Source organism: Coccinella septempunctata, chromosome 6 (assembly GCF_907165205.1).
Source record: "Coccinella septempunctata chromosome 6, icCocSept1.1, whole genome shotgun sequence".
Taxonomy (NCBI): Eukaryota; Metazoa; Arthropoda; class Insecta; order Coleoptera; family Coccinellidae; genus Coccinella; species Coccinella septempunctata.
In genome coordinates this window covers 18,913,876-18,931,707 of record NC_058194.1, presented here as the reverse complement: position 1 = coordinate 18,931,707, position 17,832 = coordinate 18,913,876, and the positions used below count along the sequence as shown (strand labels likewise).

General features: G+C 35.5%; 2 protein-coding genes across 2 annotated transcripts in view; one reads left to right on the top strand and one right to left on the bottom strand.

Moving 5' to 3' along the window:
* Nucleotides 1–13,999, top strand: part of LOC123315989 (angiotensin-converting enzyme-like) — a 42,746-nt gene extending 28,747 nt beyond the window's left edge. Inside the window, exons 14-19 of the mRNA XM_044901900.1 lie at nt 44–284; nt 4,548–4,837; nt 5,392–5,561; nt 7,439–7,563; nt 13,286–13,529; nt 13,897–13,999. Coding sequence (XP_044757835.1) covers nt 44–284; nt 4,548–4,837; nt 5,392–5,561; nt 7,439–7,563; nt 13,286–13,529; nt 13,897–13,999 — 1,173 coding nt within the window. The remainder of the gene's footprint in view (nt 1–43; nt 285–4,547; nt 4,838–5,391; nt 5,562–7,438; nt 7,564–13,285; nt 13,530–13,896) is intronic.
* A 347-nt stretch (nt 14,000–14,346) lies between these two features.
* On the bottom strand, nt 14,347–17,573 carry LOC123314755 (proline-rich protein 4-like). Its single transcript, XM_044900082.1, has 3 exons — nt 17,500–17,573; nt 15,330–15,794; nt 14,347–15,272 (listed from the first exon to the last, which is right to left on the bottom strand). The coding sequence occupies exons 1-3, from the start codon at nt 17,509–17,511 to the stop codon at nt 14,469–14,471; spliced, it is 1,281 nt and encodes a 426-aa protein (XP_044756017.1). The 5' UTR covers nt 17,512–17,573; the 3' UTR covers nt 14,347–14,468.
* Nucleotides 17,574–17,832: the final 259 nt, after the last annotated feature.

Below are 17,832 nucleotides of genomic sequence, written 5' to 3'. Positions count from 1 at the left end.
ATCAAAGCCGAATTGCCCACTAATTAAAGCTTATTATTTCCAGTACAACCGACTCATAAACGATATGCTGTCGGTGTATAATAGTGCAAACATTTGTGCCTACAATGAGCCCTTCCGTTGCGGCTTGCGGTTGCAGCCGGACCTTGTGACAATTATGGCGAAAAGCCGAAACTGGGACGAGTTGCAACATGTGTGGACAGAATGGCGTAGAAATACAGGTCAACTGATTAAAGACAGCTATGAACAAATGGTCCAGATTTCCAACGAAGCTGCAAAATTGAACAGTAAGTGCTTTTCGCTATTCTATGGTAAATTCAAGTTAGATTTGAAATTGAAAAACAAAGATTCTCTCTTGAAAACTTGATCACATAATTCCAAAGAACTGTATTGGACTCAATGATGAAGAAATGGTATTAACAATCAATTATTTCTGTCCATATGACATCAGTGCCATTTTAGCCATTTTCTCATAAACTGGGAGCGGCAAATTTTCAACAAGAGATATAGAATAAAATTTTTTATGAAAGGAAAGAAAGTTTGCACTTGTGGAAAACATAAAATTATAAGAACTATTAATTTTGTCAAATGAACTGACATTGGCGGATTAAAAAAAAATTAAACCCCTACTGGAACAAATGATGAATTGAGCAACCTATTCTTTTTCTATATCCAAATACGACTAAAATGCGTTTTTGTTCTAGTAAACGGACGAAGAACATTTGTTTGTCGAGTAATATAAGAATCCCTTGAAAAGTGGTTGTCCAGGCCTGTCCTAGTTATTTTAAAAATCGAATGATGTCTGTAAAATCGAATTTTTGCGCAGTCAATTATCTAAAGATATCGCAAAATGTGAATAAATCCAGGAATTTCTCATTTAATAAATATGAGTCGAAGACAAGATATGTTTTTTTAATGAGTATGGCAATACCAAAGGGAAGTTTGAAATGGAAAACAAAGTTATTTTTCAATGAATGAGTCACAGATGCATATTTTATTAGTTCATGAAATGATATTTATAGCAGGAATCATATTTATTTGATCAATTAGATATTAATAAGTGAAAGAATGATTTCACACTTCTCTCACTTAACAGATGCTCACTTGAAAGAGAATGAATTTGTCAATCCTCATAAACCGAATGGTAACTTTCATTAATCTGAATTATGAAAAATAATTTATACTCGTCAGTTTCCTGAAGAAAGTGAGTGGAAAAATGCATAAAATTTTCATCTTAGAGAACGGCCTCTAAGAACGACACTTTTGAGGCAGGGTCAATAATGGATGTTTTCAGCCACCTGAAGACGCTACGGTTGTGAAAAACATCTAAACAACACGTGCAAATTCTACAAAATTCTTAGTAGTGAGGATCATGTATATCAACCAATACTAGTTCACCCTGTAACTTGCAACTTTGTGAATATTCACTTAATAAGAACACAAACTGCTTGTTCATACAAATTTGAATCCATGCATACATTTATGCTACAAAACTACCCACTATTCAAATTCCTCAGGCCCGGATCTACGATTTTTTCTGACCGGGGCAAAAATTCATGATGGCGCCCCCCCCCCTTCTAAGGTTCTTTAAAAACATATAATTGCATATTCGTCATCGCGATTTTCAACCCGAGATATTTTTTTCACTAATTCGTGGTCGTTGATTACGAATATTCAATTAGATTTTCCTAAAATGAGTACTTTAGGAAAAAAATGACTCTTATTTTGTTCCCATTATTCCATTAAAATTTATTTTTTTCTCAAAGTACTCATCTTAGGAAAAATCTAATTGCTTATTCGTAATCTTCGACCACGAATTTGTAGAAAAAATGACTCGGGTTGAAATCGTTCGAAAAATAAAAAAGTTTGTTTTCACAAGAATGTCGTTTGCAACCCTCGCTCACCTATCGTTTTTACCCGCGTTTTACGAACGAAATTATTCCGAACGAAAATTAATTTTTTCAGCGACATATATATCGACCCGGGTCATTTTACTTATTAATTCGAGGTCGTAGATCACGAATATGCAATTTGATTTTTTGTAGGATCAGTATTTTGAGAAATAAATCTCTTTAAATGCAAAATTTCGAAGAAAACTTTGAGGAGGTCTAGCAGCCAGAAAAAAAGCACTAGTCATATGCTGATTTTTTTTGTGATAGATTGGTTCTTCGCAAATAGAAAAAAACCACACTTCATTTTCTAGCGCTAACAGTTTAGATTTTATAATTTTTTCCGCGAAGGTCCAAAATTTCCGATTTTCCATCGACCATAACTTGAAAACTTAATTTTTAAAAAATATCTGTTTGCATATTCGTGTTCTACGCCCTCGTATTAGTGTACAGTACGAATTTGGTTTTGATCGGAGACCAAAAATATTCTTCAAAAAATCCATACAGTATGGAAAATTCGAAAAATTTTCGATCTCTACGATTTCCATCAATATTGTTGTATATACTGAATCGAGGGCCTCTATTATGAATATGCGAACAGAATTTTGCTGAAAGGATTAGTTTTTAAGTTATGGTCCATAAAAAATCGGAAATTTTGGCCCTTAGTTCCAGATGAAATGGGGATGAGTAGGTAATTCCCCATCCCCAGGCAAAGAATTTACTGGCTCTATGCAAACATTGTAGACATATCCTATCTTTTAGCCTATTTCACCCAAGTGTGGCGGTCATTCCTAGATGACTGAATAATACATATACAGTTAATTGATCCCTCATTGATTTTTAAGATTTTTGGCATGGTGATGGTTTATCATGTTTCCTTTCTACAGTTTCGATTTTAGCTCTAGGAAATTAATTTTTTCCGAGAAACTAAAAAAAAAATTACAACCTCTGGTTGATTTTGGCGCCCCCTTAAGCTGACGCCCGGGGCAAGCGCCCCGCTTGCCCCCCCCTAGATCCGGGCCTGAAATTCCTAATAGGGTTGCAATCCTCTCCAGGGGGTTGCTAGTAGAAACAAGCTTTGTATCCCAGATCATGTCCCCCTGTCATCAAAAATCTACCTGTCAGAGTGTTTTCACAAATTCTGATTCGTTGTTGAGTTATTGAGGGTGGACACTTTTAAATGAGACACCCTGCATGTCATTTTTCGTGAAATTCAACATTCACGCTTTTGGCCAGACAGATTTGAATCAAATGACCAACGCCTTTCTATGAAATTGGCCAAAAACTCTTGTAACTGATTTTCACAATCTTCTTTTAATGGCAATTTTCTATCACTAAAGAAGTTCTGCAAGAAAAGTGTGGTAATCGCTTGGTGAAAGGTCGGGGCTATAACGTGAAGGCTTCAAATTTTCCCATCCAGATTCCTGGAGTTTCTGCCGAGTGGCGAGTCACTTTATATACAGGCTGCATTTGAAGGTGAGCCTTTTTTTCAAGAGAAGGTAGAACTGGTCAAAATGAAGCGTTTCACCAGAAATCACCTATACAAAACTTTCAAAATGACAAAGTTGAAAGAAAATTGAAAATTATTACTGAAATAGATCCTAATACGACCCTATAGACCGTTTGTTAGGTGAATTATCGCAAAGCAGTGGGAAAAACTCATCTCCTGATTCGACCATGTGGTTCGTTTAGGATATTGGCTATTGGCTCGTTCGATATTTACGTGGTAATGAAAATGGAAACTTAGGATTACCGAATTGTTCTCATTATTTTTTAGTGAGTTACACGATTTTATGAAAAGTCTCATTTCGATACCAACTGATACAAGTGACTTGGACGCAAGTTTAAAAAATAGAATAATACTTCAAAATCTCACCAATTTAATGAAACATCATAGCACTTTTTCAACATAACTTACATAAGCAGTTTCAAGAAACTGGCTTGATTTTCTACATTTTTCTTTCACCCTAAATTGCACGATACAACAATTATGATTCTCTCAAAAGTGACCTGATGCATCTAATCTGATGAACTTGGTACTAAACCATTCATTGTCCGGCCATATGTTTATGTTTTGTTTCGTTTTTGGGATGCCGGAGTCACCTTCCACATTCAATGAAATTCAATGAAATTTTATCGAAATTCTAGGGGTTGTATCTCAGCCATCTTGGATAATTTATATAGACAATTTTTGGTTGAACAACTTATTTTGATGAGTTCCACCTTCTGTCAAAAAAAAAGCCTCATCTTTGAAAAAACTCTGTATAGTCGGTAGTTAAGAGAATAAACTATAATATATGTGTGATATGGCGTTGTGCTGATGGAAAACAACTCTCTTGTTGGTCAATTCTGGCCGTTTCTGCTAAACAGCTAGCTTCAAACTGTCCAAACGTTAATAGTAGAGATCTGATTTCAGTGTTTATGGCCATATGGAAGCTACTTATATTATAAAAAATTATTGCTGGACCAAACGAAAAACAGCAAGTGCATTGTTTTAGTGCAAAATGATATCTTTCCAACGAGCATTGGGAAATTGTTAGATGGATCCTTTACATGATATCCATCATTACAGCTATCTACCTGAAAAATAATTTCTTGCTCCCCAACCCAACCTAATATTATTCAACATCTTTTGAGAATTAATAGAGACAATCATTTAAGATTTCAGCGACACTGCAGATTATTGGAACTTCCCCTTCGAGTCATCCAACCTTCATGAAGAATTAGAAGACGTTTGGCAAGAAGTGAAACCACTTTATGAGCAATTACATACTTATGTTCGGAGGCGTTTGAGGGAATACTATGGATCTGAAAAGATTAGCCGACAAGCACCACTCCCTGCTCATATTCTGGGTAATATGTGGGCTCAGTCATGGATAAACATTATGGATATAACTGCACCCTATCCTGGACAAAAATTTCTAGATGTAACGCCAGAAATGTTGAAACAGGTTAGTATTGAATTTTGTGGACAAAGAAAAAACATCAAAAGTGTGTTTTGGGGATAAATTAACATTCTGTAGAAACTCTTTTATTATTTTGTTCTTCTTTCAATGTAAGTTATCATTTCAAAGGTTTGGTTAGGTGTCGTTAGTTCAAAAATACATTCTACTCACTTATTCCAAATGCAATAAGTTGCAAGATAGTATGTACTACCGTCGATTGTGACATTCGTTAGTCATTAATTTTTTAAAACAAAATATTAGAGTGCACAATAACGTATACACAAAAATCCATATTTGGGCTTTCTGAACCTACTAAAAATCCGTCATTTCAGGAGACCATGAAAAAATTTCTTAGACGGTTATTTTTTTCATTTTAAGTTATTGTCGCAAGGGTATAAGTGATAATTTTCTATAGTAAATATTAACCGCTCCAGTCCATCAAAAAACCCGTCAACATAATGTGTATTTTAAGAAATATGTTGAACAATTATTAGATATATCGAACATTTCCACCAGCTTCCCTCAATAATTCAAATTTTTAAACTTCATTGATTTTTCAGGGTTATGCTCCTGTAGACATCTTCAGGTTAGCTGAGGATTTTTTCGTTTCACTAAACATGACTCCTTTACCTCTGGACTTCTGGTCAGGTTCTGTTCTCCAAGAGCCTCTAGATAGAGTTGTTTTATGCCAACCTTCAGCGTGGGACTTCTGTAACAGAAGAGATTATAGGTAAATAGACTAAATAGTGGCAATATTTCCATATATCAATTCATTGTATCCGAAAAGTGGCGAAAACATTCCGAGATGTTAACCTAACCATTTACCTAGCATCAAAAACAACTTTTTAAGGCCCTATACTATTCCCAAAGTCTTTGCCAAAACATGAAAAATGTTGGCTGACCTTCATTCATACCCTCTACAATAAGAAGAGATTGTAAAACAGACTTTGCTCCAATGGCATTCAGAAAAAGGACAATATTTTACATAACGGGGTGAGAATCCATCATCATCAAAGTAATGTCGAAGTTATAGCTAGTCAAACTTTTTAGTTTTTTAGCTGTCCCACTTAGGCCCGTTTGCACCAATACCCCTTAAAACGAGTACTTAACTAAGTGTCGTTTAAAGTTAATGGACGCTTAATTTTATTCCCAGTTGCACGACTGTGGCTTAACAGGATCTCAAGTAAGGGGCCCTTAAGTTTTTATATCTATTAAGATTTCTGTTATTTATTTTGGTGCAACTTCATCCTAGTCCAATAAAGCTATTTCATAAGTTGGCCGGTTACCGATGATCGTTGTCATTTCATTAACCTAACTTAATTGTCCTGTCAGTCAGTTTCAAGTAAATTATCATATTATTATCAGAGAGTAACAACTTTTTGTTGATGAATAAGTATTATTATTATAATGATAAGGATTGTCAAATAAAGGATACCTAAGTTTATATAAGTACAACACTTTCTTTGTATGGTCTTGTGTGAATTTGTTTTATTAATGTTGAAGGGGAACGTGAAGAAAAAGTCCTTACTGTCCTTGTTAGTACGAATACGATGAATGATTGCCAAGCAAGTGGTGTTAATCTACAAAGGGCACTCAACTTCTTAACAGGAGAAAAGAGTTTGTTGCTAACTATAGTATGATTTCAATTGAAAATTGAAAGACTGATGGCATAACAATAAAGGGAAAAGGCTTGATATTTGAATATCAAGCCTTTTCTTAAATTTAAGTGCTCCTGTAATGACCACTTAAATATTTGAGGGCGGGATTCTAACCTAGAATAATTTGTTGAACTGGATGCAGAACTTCCCATTTTTGATGGATTTTGAAAATTGAATGAATTCATTATTAATAATGAATCTTAATTTGCGGGTCTTAATTTGCTGCTTGGACCCGTTTGCACCAAACATACTTAGTGTTAAGTGTCCCTTAAAATGAACTCTTAACTTAAGATTCTGTTAAGCCACAGTCGTGCAACTGGGAATAAAATTAAGCGTCCATTAACTTTAAACGACACTAAGTTAAGTACTCGTTTTAAGGGGTATTGGTGCAAACGGGCCATAGTTTATTAGCCGGTTTCACAAAAACAAAACTCTGATTGTCCGATCAACGATTTGACAGTCACTAAATTTCCAAAACGAAATCACTGAAATCTTTACATTTCCGAATATATTGAAATGGCAGCAATTGGAAATCATATATAGATCATATTATGTTGCGAGAATAATATTCTGAATACTCATGACTGAATAATCGATTTAAAACAAATTGAAGTGTATGGGGGTTTCCGGTTTCAAAAGAATCCGGGGATTTTATATCGAAATTTTGGGAGATCACAATGTATAATTAATTATAATTATATCGCAAAACTCAATAATCCAACGAAATATTTCTTTTCTTCATGAGAAGTCTGTAGCTATTTGCATTCAACCTGCGAAAATATTGTTTCGGTTCCTAAACGTAACATAAACTCTATTAAAATTAAACGCTCGGCTTTCTACCCGTTTCACGCAGTTGATTTTGCACATAAATAATGGATAATTCCATAGCTTTTGAAAATGAAATTATGGATTGTATGACCATGATATCATGAAGAATTATTTTTTGCAGGATAAAAATGTGTACGCGTGTAAACATGAAGGACCTTATCACTGCTCACCACGAGCTTGCACACATACATTACTTCATGCAGTACAAAAATCTGCCCAAAGTCTTCAGGGATGGAGCAAATCCAGGTTAGTCAGAGAAAGACTATATTTGAATTTCCTAGCTGAACAATTCTTGGATGCAAATAGCTTATCTGGATTGTTTTATGTACATCCTAATGATTCACTGCTGTGGGAAATTTTCTTGCTAATCGTCGTGAATGCAAATGCAACTTTATTTTCTTGTCGTTTAACAAATCATCGTCGATGAAATGCTAAAGTACTTGAATTGTTTGCAGAAATGATAAACGGAATATCGCTGCGATCAGAGAAGGTATCGATCTGATTAAAAGATCAGAATATTGCTCGAGTTTCTTCCATTTCTGAACGAAATTGATGACTTTCACTAGCAATTAATTTGTGGATGTAGGCGATGTGTGAACTGAACTGAAATCTAAGGCAAGTGACCGTGACGATTGCATAAATCCATAAAGAATGAGTTGAATCTCACTTATTCAGGGTTCTTTTCTAAAACGACTAGCTATCTTTCCTCTCATATATAGGAAATGAATAGATTTTCAACATATTTCAAAAAATCTCAAAACAGAGAAAGTATTGGATTGATGTCGGTCACCTTTATTCTTTATTCGGGGTAACATGACAGCGTTTCGTTACCTGCAAGAAATAGTGGAGCCATATGTTCTCCCTTACCTTAACCGGATCGAGAATCCAATATTTCAGCAAGATAATGCTCGACCTCATGTTGCCAGACATAGTTTAAACTTTTTTGAAGCGACTCATTTGAATCTTTTGTCATGGCCGCCCAGATCCCCTGATCTTTCGCCCAATGAGCATGTTTGGGACATCATGGGTAGAAGGCTTGGAAATTTACCCCAGCCCCCACGGACTTTGACGGCTCTGAGACATGAAGTACAGGTTGCTTGGGATAGTTTCGTTTCTTTTCTCAGAATTTTAATCATTTACTCCTTGCTTATGTTTTACCAAAAGAAAATTAAAATTTAAACAGCTCCTTCTGGGTGTTGCAGTTTCTTTGTCAATGTGGCATCATTGCAAAGTGTTCAACATGAAAGTAAAGCTAAACTGACAAAAATAAAGACAAAAATGGATAACAAATGGAGCATCAAAGAACGAATCATTTGTGGTATAAGTTGTTTAATTAATTAAAACAAATTATGTTCTGAGAATGAATTCAGTAAATCATAATATAGGTGAATTGGCTAGTGATGTCCACGAGAGTATCGTTTTCAAGAGTTATGTGTCACTAAATGAGAAATAAATCTGAAAGAATGGCATATTAGATCTGCTTCTAAAATGAGTTGAATTGGTTGTTTTTTGGAATAGGGAGTTTAATTCAACAAATTGTGATTATTTCCTGAAAGTCGTAAGAAGAGGGAAACCGTATTCAAATAGTTCATAAAAAGATGATATATAAGGAAACGCGTCTTTTTACTGCGTTTATCATTAAAAGGTATATTCAGAAGAAGGAAGTTGGTTGTTATTCTAACATTGCCTCAAGAACGTGATAATCTTTCCATACGGTTTTCCGCTCTATTGAAATAATTATATGCTGTCTTTCAGTTAATTCCAGTCGCTGCTAAAAGTTTTCTGTAATTCTTAGGATAACGATTCAGTGAGTTAGAAATTTTATCCCGTCAGGTTTTTCATATGCTTGATCATAATTACAAAGAAGTTCCGAAGAGTTGATTTATAAGGTGCAGAGGGATATTTGAGGGATGTGCACCAAAGTACCTTTAGTATGGAAAATATATTAGGAATAAGTTGAAAAATAAATCCCTATTCTTCTAGTTGCAAGTATTTCAGGATGGTTCATACTATATATGAATAAGATTTCCATGAAATTTCTAGACGAACGTTCAAAAATGGGAACAATTGAAAGAGAAAGAGATATTTCGGCTAGACGATAGCGAAATGTAGTATTTTTGGTCTCCGTATTTACGAGGATATATTGAAAAATTCTTAGCCTAGGGGAGAGTTCCTTTGAATCGGACGGCCCATGAACCGGACGCTACAGTTTTCTACTACACTCACGATGGTAATTTAGCACCCTTTACGTAAATCCCATTTTTGCAACAAGGCGCGAGCCACAGGGTCGGCCATTTTCCAAGAGATATCGATCGATGTTGCAAAAATAAGATTTACGTAAAGGATGCTAAATTACTATCGAGTGTAGTAGAAAACTGTAGCGTCCGGTTCATGGGCCGTCCGATTCAAAGGAACTCTCCCCTACTAAAGAACCAAACAAAATTTCAATCTCAAAATATTTCATTACTCAACATATTCTCCTCTTAATTGGATACATTTATTATAGCGAACCTGCAGCGTCTCAAGAACTTTAAAAAAAATGTTTCTTCTTGCTCTGCAAACCAGACCTCCACAGCTTTTATTACCTCCTCGTTGGAAGAAAATTTACGACTTTTTAAAATTTTTTTCAGTTGAGGAAAGAGATGATAGTCGGATGGAGCCAAATATTGGGGGTGTTCTAGTAATTTAAACCCCGAATCACGAATTTTTTGCATGGCAACATGAGATTTGTGTGCAGGGGCGTTGTCCTGCAAAAACAAAACACCTTTGGATAGCTTTCCGCGTATTTTCTCTTCAATTTTTTTCTGTAGAGAGGTCAGTAATGTCGAATAGTTATCTACAGTTATTGCTCTATCCTTATCCGAAAAATCAATCATGATTACTCCATGGCAATCCCAAAAAACTGAAGCAAGATTTGTGGACACGAAACTTCTTAGGTCTTGGAGAACCAGAGTGTTGCCATTCCATCGATTGTGGTTTTGTATCTGGATCGTAGAAATGTACCTAAGTCTCATTCATAGTAACAATTCGGCTTAAGAGGTCTACATCGTTTTCAAATTCAGCACAGAACGAACATGATGATTCCACCCTTGCACGCTTGCACATTCAAACATATGGGGATCCATTTTTCAACAATTTTTCTCATGTCCAAATTGACCTGAAATATATTATGAACGCATACGTATGAAATATTCAGTGCTTCAGATATCCGCTTTAGCCCAATTCGACGGTCTGATAAAATCATGTCATGAACTGCATCGATATTTTCGGGGACTGACACAGAAACTGGCCTTCCTGATCGGTCATCATCTTCAATGGAAAATTTACCTTTTTTGAAGCTTGCACTTCAATTTTTCACGGTCGCATACGAAGGACATTGATCACCAAGGGCATTGAGCATATCTTCGTAAATCTGCTTACCTCTTAACCCTAACCTAAGGTACTTGATGATGGCTCGATACTCCAATTTTTCGATTTTCACAATGTAGGTTGACATCTTCTTTCTTTCAATTTATTGCGTAACTCTGGTTTAATTTTTTGACCTCAAACTTCACACTGACACTTATTGTTCGTTGCTGTGGTAACGTTATATTTTTTTTATTCATGGAACTGGTCTAGGCTAACTAGATATCAATACATCCTCGTATGAAATTCATTTTATTATGGTTTTTTCAAGCTTATCAGCCTTAAAAGTGGATCTCTTGGCCTTCACACAAATTTTTCTCTCATCCGAATCAGTGTGATCTATTATATGATGGATGCTATTATATAAAATGTTAAGGTTTAAGACCAATTCGACGCTCTGATGGAATCCTGGTCTCCTGTGCGTCTTTCTTGAAGCTTACAATGAAAATTTTAACATCCGCACATGAAATATATTGATATCCAAGGATACTAAGCATATATTGAACTGCTTACCTCTCTACCCCTTCAAATACAGGTACTTGGATGATGTTCACAATTGTTCTTTTTTCATACTTTTTTGCGCAATGTGGTTTCACTTTTTGATGTGGAACTGGCGTTTCTTATAAGTTGTGGATGTGGATATTGTTTATACCTGTGTAATCGCAATATTTCTTTCGATGAAACCGTTCTAGGCTAGCTAGATATCAATACATCCTGGTACAACATCTGCTTACCACTCGTTATGTTTTGGACCAGTTACTGTTTAGAATATACCTACATCCAGAATGAATAACGCAGAGGTAGTGACCGTTTCTCAAGTATCAATTACTTATGTGTTGAACGAAAGTAGCATGGTCAATCGATTCGCAGTTAGTCCAGATAACTTCTTCCGCATTTCGAATCCTTATGCAATTCGTTATAATGTGTACATTCTAGCAGAGATACGCTTTTTTTTCACTTTCAAAATTTATAATATTTTCATATTGAAATAATTAATTGTGTTTGAAAATCGAAAATCCATTATAGTTTACGTTTAATCGCGTTTGACTTCCATTTCTAAGTCCAACCAATCGTTTGAGATTATTTTAGGGTGAAAATTCGTAAATTTCAGATATTTGGGAATAATTTTATCGTTTCATACCTAGGAACAAGAAACAAGCTTTTTTTCCTTATCACAAGCGCGCAAAATATTAAACAATTCATTGGAATTACCGAGACTGGGCTAAACCGATAGAGAAGACAACCGCGGGAGATACAGGGTGTGCAAAATTGGTTGCCACCAATTCAGGTATCCCTGAATTACAGTTTTTTCAACCCAACGAGATAGAGGAAAATGCGTGGCACATTACGGTTATCAATTTTCGTGAAACTAATATTGCCATCAACAGCATTCCTCTATCTTCTTTTGTTTTCGAGTTATAGGCCAAAATTAAAATTTCAACTTTGTTCTTTATCTCCGTTTCTGTTTGTGCCAGGATGTTGAAATGAAAACATTATGGAGATACTTTTTATAGCAATCCAGTGGCTTACTATGATTTTTTCCAACAGGTATATTTGCTGAGCTATAACATAAAGATGTGTTTTTTCTTATGGAAACAGTACTTTGAAATGACTTGGAAAGACTGAGACTGAGGGCGATGAATGATAATATTTCTGAAACTGTAAAAAAATGACGATTCTTTCTAAGTCATTCCAAACTACTGTTTTCATACAAAAAAAAAACAAAACTTTATGTTATAGCTCAGCAAATAAACCTGTTGGAAAAAATCTGGATTATTATCAAAAACGTGCCTTCATAATGTTTTTTTTCAACATCCTAATAATAAAAGTTGAAATCGTCCAAATTTCAATTTCGGCCTATAACTCGAAAACAAAAGAAGATAGTGGAATGTTGTTGATGCCATTATGAGTTTCTCGAAAAAAGACGAACGTTATGTGCCATTAATTTTCCTCTATCTCGTTGGGCTTATAAGTTGTAGTTCAGGTATCATTAATTTTGCCCACCCTGTACTTTGTCGAGACTGTTTGTCACTTTATAACGTTCAATTGCCAATCTCAAAAACGTTCGAACGTAGAAAAATATTCTAGTACAAAAGTGTTATGCTCTAAAACTTTTATAATAATTACGAAAACGATTTGAAGCCCAGGTCTCAATATGTATGTCTTTTTTTTACTATTCTGTCAGGCTGTCCTGGACAATTCCCCCTTTTAACAGGTCTACTTTGTGATAGAGGTACTCTACAGGGTCCAAGATATCTCCCCTTTATATTAGTCTGACACGCTCGAGTAAATCCCTAATTTCCCTCTTGGGCTCCCCAACTACTGGTATAGCTTAATAGATGGTAGTGGTGAGCATCGTATTGTCACCAACCTGTAGATATAGTGTTATAAACTAAACGTTGTCTATAACTAAATGATCTAAATTAAATTGCCAAGGTCAAGGAATAACATATTCTGAGGAAACTACGAATGGCACTTAGCCAATCTTAGACTTTTACCATGATCAATTTGATCATCTTTCATTTTCACATTCTTCTGATTGATTCTTCTAAATTTATTTCAGCTTTCCATGAAGCAATCGGGGAAGCTATTGGTCTATCAGTTGGTACACCTCGTCATCTCCAAAGTTTGGGTCTCGTGCAAACTTCGGTGGAAGATTTAGAAGTGGATATCAACTTTTTATACTCGATGGCTTTGGATAAACTTCCCTTCCTACCTTTCGCCTATATAATGGACAAATGGCGTTATGAAATTTTCAGAAAAGAAAGGCTGAAGGATCAGTACAACTGCAACTTTTGGCGACTCAGGTGAAGTACTTTGAAATATGGGATATAACAAGCGCATATCAACTTGTTCCAATCAATCGTTTGAATTCTCGTAATTAAACGTTGATTCAACGTTTATTCAACATTATGCAACAGTAAAAGGGTTGTTGCATAGTTTCTTATTCAACGTTGATGTAATTTTTATTATTTCTCATTATTTAGTACCTGAATATATTGATTTGAACAAGGGGATAAAAGCTCCTGACTTCACTAGAGTGTCTTTTTAGTAATTCATTCAATTTTGATTTGAGAAGGTTGTAGAAAATATTTCTTTGAATTGTTTCTGCTCCACACAATTATTATTGTTTTATAATTGAAAAAAAAATCCGAATATTTCATTGTTTTTCAGTGAGGAGTATATGGGTATAAAACCACCAGTTCTGAGATCTGAAATGGATTTTGATCCTGGATCCAAATACCATATTCCTGCTAATATCCCCTACCTCAGGTAAGTCTCTGGCTTAAAATCAATCTAGAACGTAAATGAAAGTAGTGTATATAATCAGTAATCACCTCAGATCTTCGATCTTTTTTATTTGGTCATGATAAACTGAAAGAGAGCGGAGAAGACTTGAATTAATTTGATCTTAATGAACATTCTCCAGTAAATCTTGTTGGAAATGAATAATTGAATCATGAAAAATAAGATTCTCATATTTTATTTGCTATAAACTTTGATTCTTCTTAAAAGAAAAATTGAAAGAGTTATATGAATGACTGCTACTCAAATATCTTTGAGTAGAGAGACATATCTTGAGAGAGATCGGATGAATTTTCCGAATTTCAGTAACAACAATAATTCGCTATAAAAATAGTTTTTTATTTACATAGTACGTATAACAAAGATCACAATGAGAAAACAGACAAAATATAATACTGACAAGGGGTAAGGTACGGTGAAATAATAAATTAGTGAAGTCTTCAATGATGATATTCTTGATGGTGTTCTTCTCCACCGCTATAACCACCTTCTCCACCGCTATAACCACCTTCTCCTCCGCTATAACCACCCTCTCCACCACTATAACCACCTCCATTGCCATGACCGCCATAATCTTCTTGTCCACTGCTGTAATCGGACTGTCCGCCATATTGGCCTTGTTCCTCTTTGACTGGAACAATCACCTTAACAGGTACTGGGACTGGTTTTTCAACCTCTACAGGCACCTTCTTGTAAACGGTAACGGGAACAGGGTTGAAAATCGGGATTTTTACTGGATAAGGTACTGGTTTTTCAACTGGTACGTGAACGTTCTTTTCTACTGGATATGGTGCTGGAACTGGAACCTTGACTGGATAAGGATGGGGTTTCTCTACAGTGTAAGGAACTGGTCTGTCTACAGCTACTTTAACTGGGTATGGTACTGGTTTTTCGACTGGGTATGGAATCTTCTTTTCTACATGGTAGGGTACAGGTTTTGGAATGTGAACTGGGTATGGTTTGTCAACATGTACTTTGACTGGGTATGGAACGATTTTCTCAACTGGGTATGGTTTTGGAACATGGACTGGCACTTTGAACGGATAGTAAACTTTCTTCTCTACTGGATATGGTGCTGGTACGTGGACCTTGTATGGTACGTGGACGGTTTTTTCGACAGGGTAAGGTTGGGGCACGAGTACTTTGACAGGGTATGGTTTATCATAGTGAACTTTGACTGGTACATGTACTTGTTTCTCAACTGGATAAGGTTTGTGAACTGGGACTGAAACATGAACTGGGACCTGCAAAAGAAACGATCATTTGAGTAAAAATTCAAATCATATCAACCAAATCATTACCTTGTATGGAACATGAATTTCCTTCTCGACTGGGTAGGGCTGTGGGACATGAACTTTCACGGGGTAAGGTACCTTCTTCTCTACTGGAACGTGGACTTGCTTTTCTACTGGATAAGGAGCAGGTACATTCTTGTAAATAGTTATCACTTTTTGATGATGTTCATGATCACCCCCATAGTCTTGGCCGCCGTTATCCTGGCCACCGAAGCTGTGGCTGCTGTAAGATTGGCCGCCGTAGGATTGACCGCCGTACGATTGACCGCCATAAGATTGACCTCCATAAGATTGACCGCCAAAATCATGCCCACCGAAGTCATGACCACCACCGCCATAACCGAGCTCAAGGCCACGTTTTTCTGGTTGTTTGTTAGAGTCAACGGCCTCTGCGGTTTTGGTCTCTGCTGCTTTGGTTTCCTTTTCGTCTGCGCTGGCCAAAACAAGAAGCGCGCTCAGCGCCACTGAAACCTGCGAATAGAAGCGTGGTTAGGTCAGGTCAGGTACTTCGAAATGATTTGAGGAGAATAATAACGAGATAGTTGGTTAGTGATTCATGACATGGAAAACTCTTATCATAGGTTTAGCTTGAAATGAAAACTCGAAAACTGTTAGATGTGCTTCTATTTGTTCACAATTTTCTGTAGAGATCGCAACTCGAAAGTAGAAGATCGAAGAATTTACAGTGAAGAATATCAGATAATTTCTACCAATTACTGAAACATTTGTTCACTGATGAACAGACAAAAATCATAAATCTCAATATCAATATCTCAATGGAAGATAACTGGACAAACTCTATATGAACTTTTTTATTACAAACTGCCTCTTGAATCACTCTTTGAAATTTGGCCAAAGATATCTTGTAAGGTGTACAAGTGTAACATTCGCAATAGGACTCAGAATCAAAATGGAGATTTAATAAATTTAAAGAAATTTTGAATTTGTGAAACCCACAAGTCGTTGATTTTGCATTTACATCAATCAAACTTGAAAATATGGTCAACATTGTTGACTGATAGTGCTTGGATATTAGCATGATTCAATTCGAAGTTGAATTTTTTTCTGGATGCGTCTTCAGTAGACTGAATTTTCTTTTTTTTTTTAATGCTAAACTAATGGATTATAATTCGAAAAAAAAATATACACATGTCGTGGTTCGGGGGATGTGGATCCCAGAAAAAAAATTTAAAAACCAAGACAATCATCGAGAACATTCCACGTAGACTATGGAACGATTAATTTAATTATGATAGTACCTAATCAAGATTTCCAAAACCAAAGCGATTGATTATATGACTTTACATTGATGAATATATTTTAAAGAGTCCAATGTTTTTATCGGCACAAGAAACTAAAATGAAAACATTCTATTCTTTCAACGTTTCGGAAATTTTATTTCCTTCTTCAGACACATCAGAATAATTTGAAAATGAAAGATATACATCAACTATACGAAAAATAGGACTCATCATCAAATCACATTATGGACAAAAACATTCGAGAATCAAACGAAAAACAATAAGTAATGACATTTGACTCTTGTCTCTGGAACTATACAAATTTTGAGTGATAAATTTTTAATTTCGTGAAACATTTTAGGTGAAAAGATGTGGGAAAATGCATTTAACTAGTATTTCTAAACATTTTTTTCTCAATTCACATCTCGTATTATGATATTTAATCGTCTTAGAAGAGTTAATCATGATGCGTTCACAGTTCTTCTTGTTTTTGTATGAACTTTTTCTTCAATTTTCCTTCGCAATATTTTTCGAGAAATGCAAAATAAGAAGTGCTTGATCCTCAACTGGAGCACATTATTTTTTTTACGATTTGAATGTCAATTCGGAAAATTTTCAATAGATTATCCTTCCGATTAAAAAAACTATCTTTATTTTTTTTTTGGAAATGGATCGTATAATTCGTAGTTTCAAAATTGCTCGCTCCTCTTTACTAGAATCCGGTAAAAATCTTCAACGATAAAATTTTCACCGTTCAATGGTACTTCAGCATGTTGCGTCCGTATGGCAAACGAAGAGCACGGAAATTGAAAGAACGGGAAGTTTCAGCTAACGAGTAATTTATTCCGAAAGAAACGCCACACCATCTAATCACTATCCACGATGAATTTCACTTTCCACATGTACGGGTACCAGATGACGGTCACTTTACTTACCAGTAACTTCATGTTTCGTCAGTTTATGACTCCCAAACAAAAACTGATGCATTTCCGATTCCTGCAGATCTTTTTATAATACCACCAGTACTTTCGCCCAGTGGGGGCATAGAAGAGCGCCTCCTTGCACAAAAGCACCCCCACCCCCTTCTCCTACGAAAGTTGGGAGAATTGAAGAAGGCATCCGCGAATTAATTAGGTAATAATATTGGAATATAGAAATTCTGGTAATTAGGAGGTGCACCAGACTAGATCGTTTTAAAATTGAAGCATTCTAAACAGACGTGCCAAGATTGTTAATTGCCTTACTAATCAGTTCTGGGACGAAGAAGA

What these genes read in the sequence shown, in the direction of transcription:
- LOC123314755 (XM_044900082.1), bottom strand. An exon ending in AAATTCATGTTCCATACAAG is followed by an intron (nt 15,273 to 15,329) that starts GTAATGATTTGG and finishes TTTCTTTTGCAG; the next exon opens with GTCCCAGTTCATGTTTCAGT.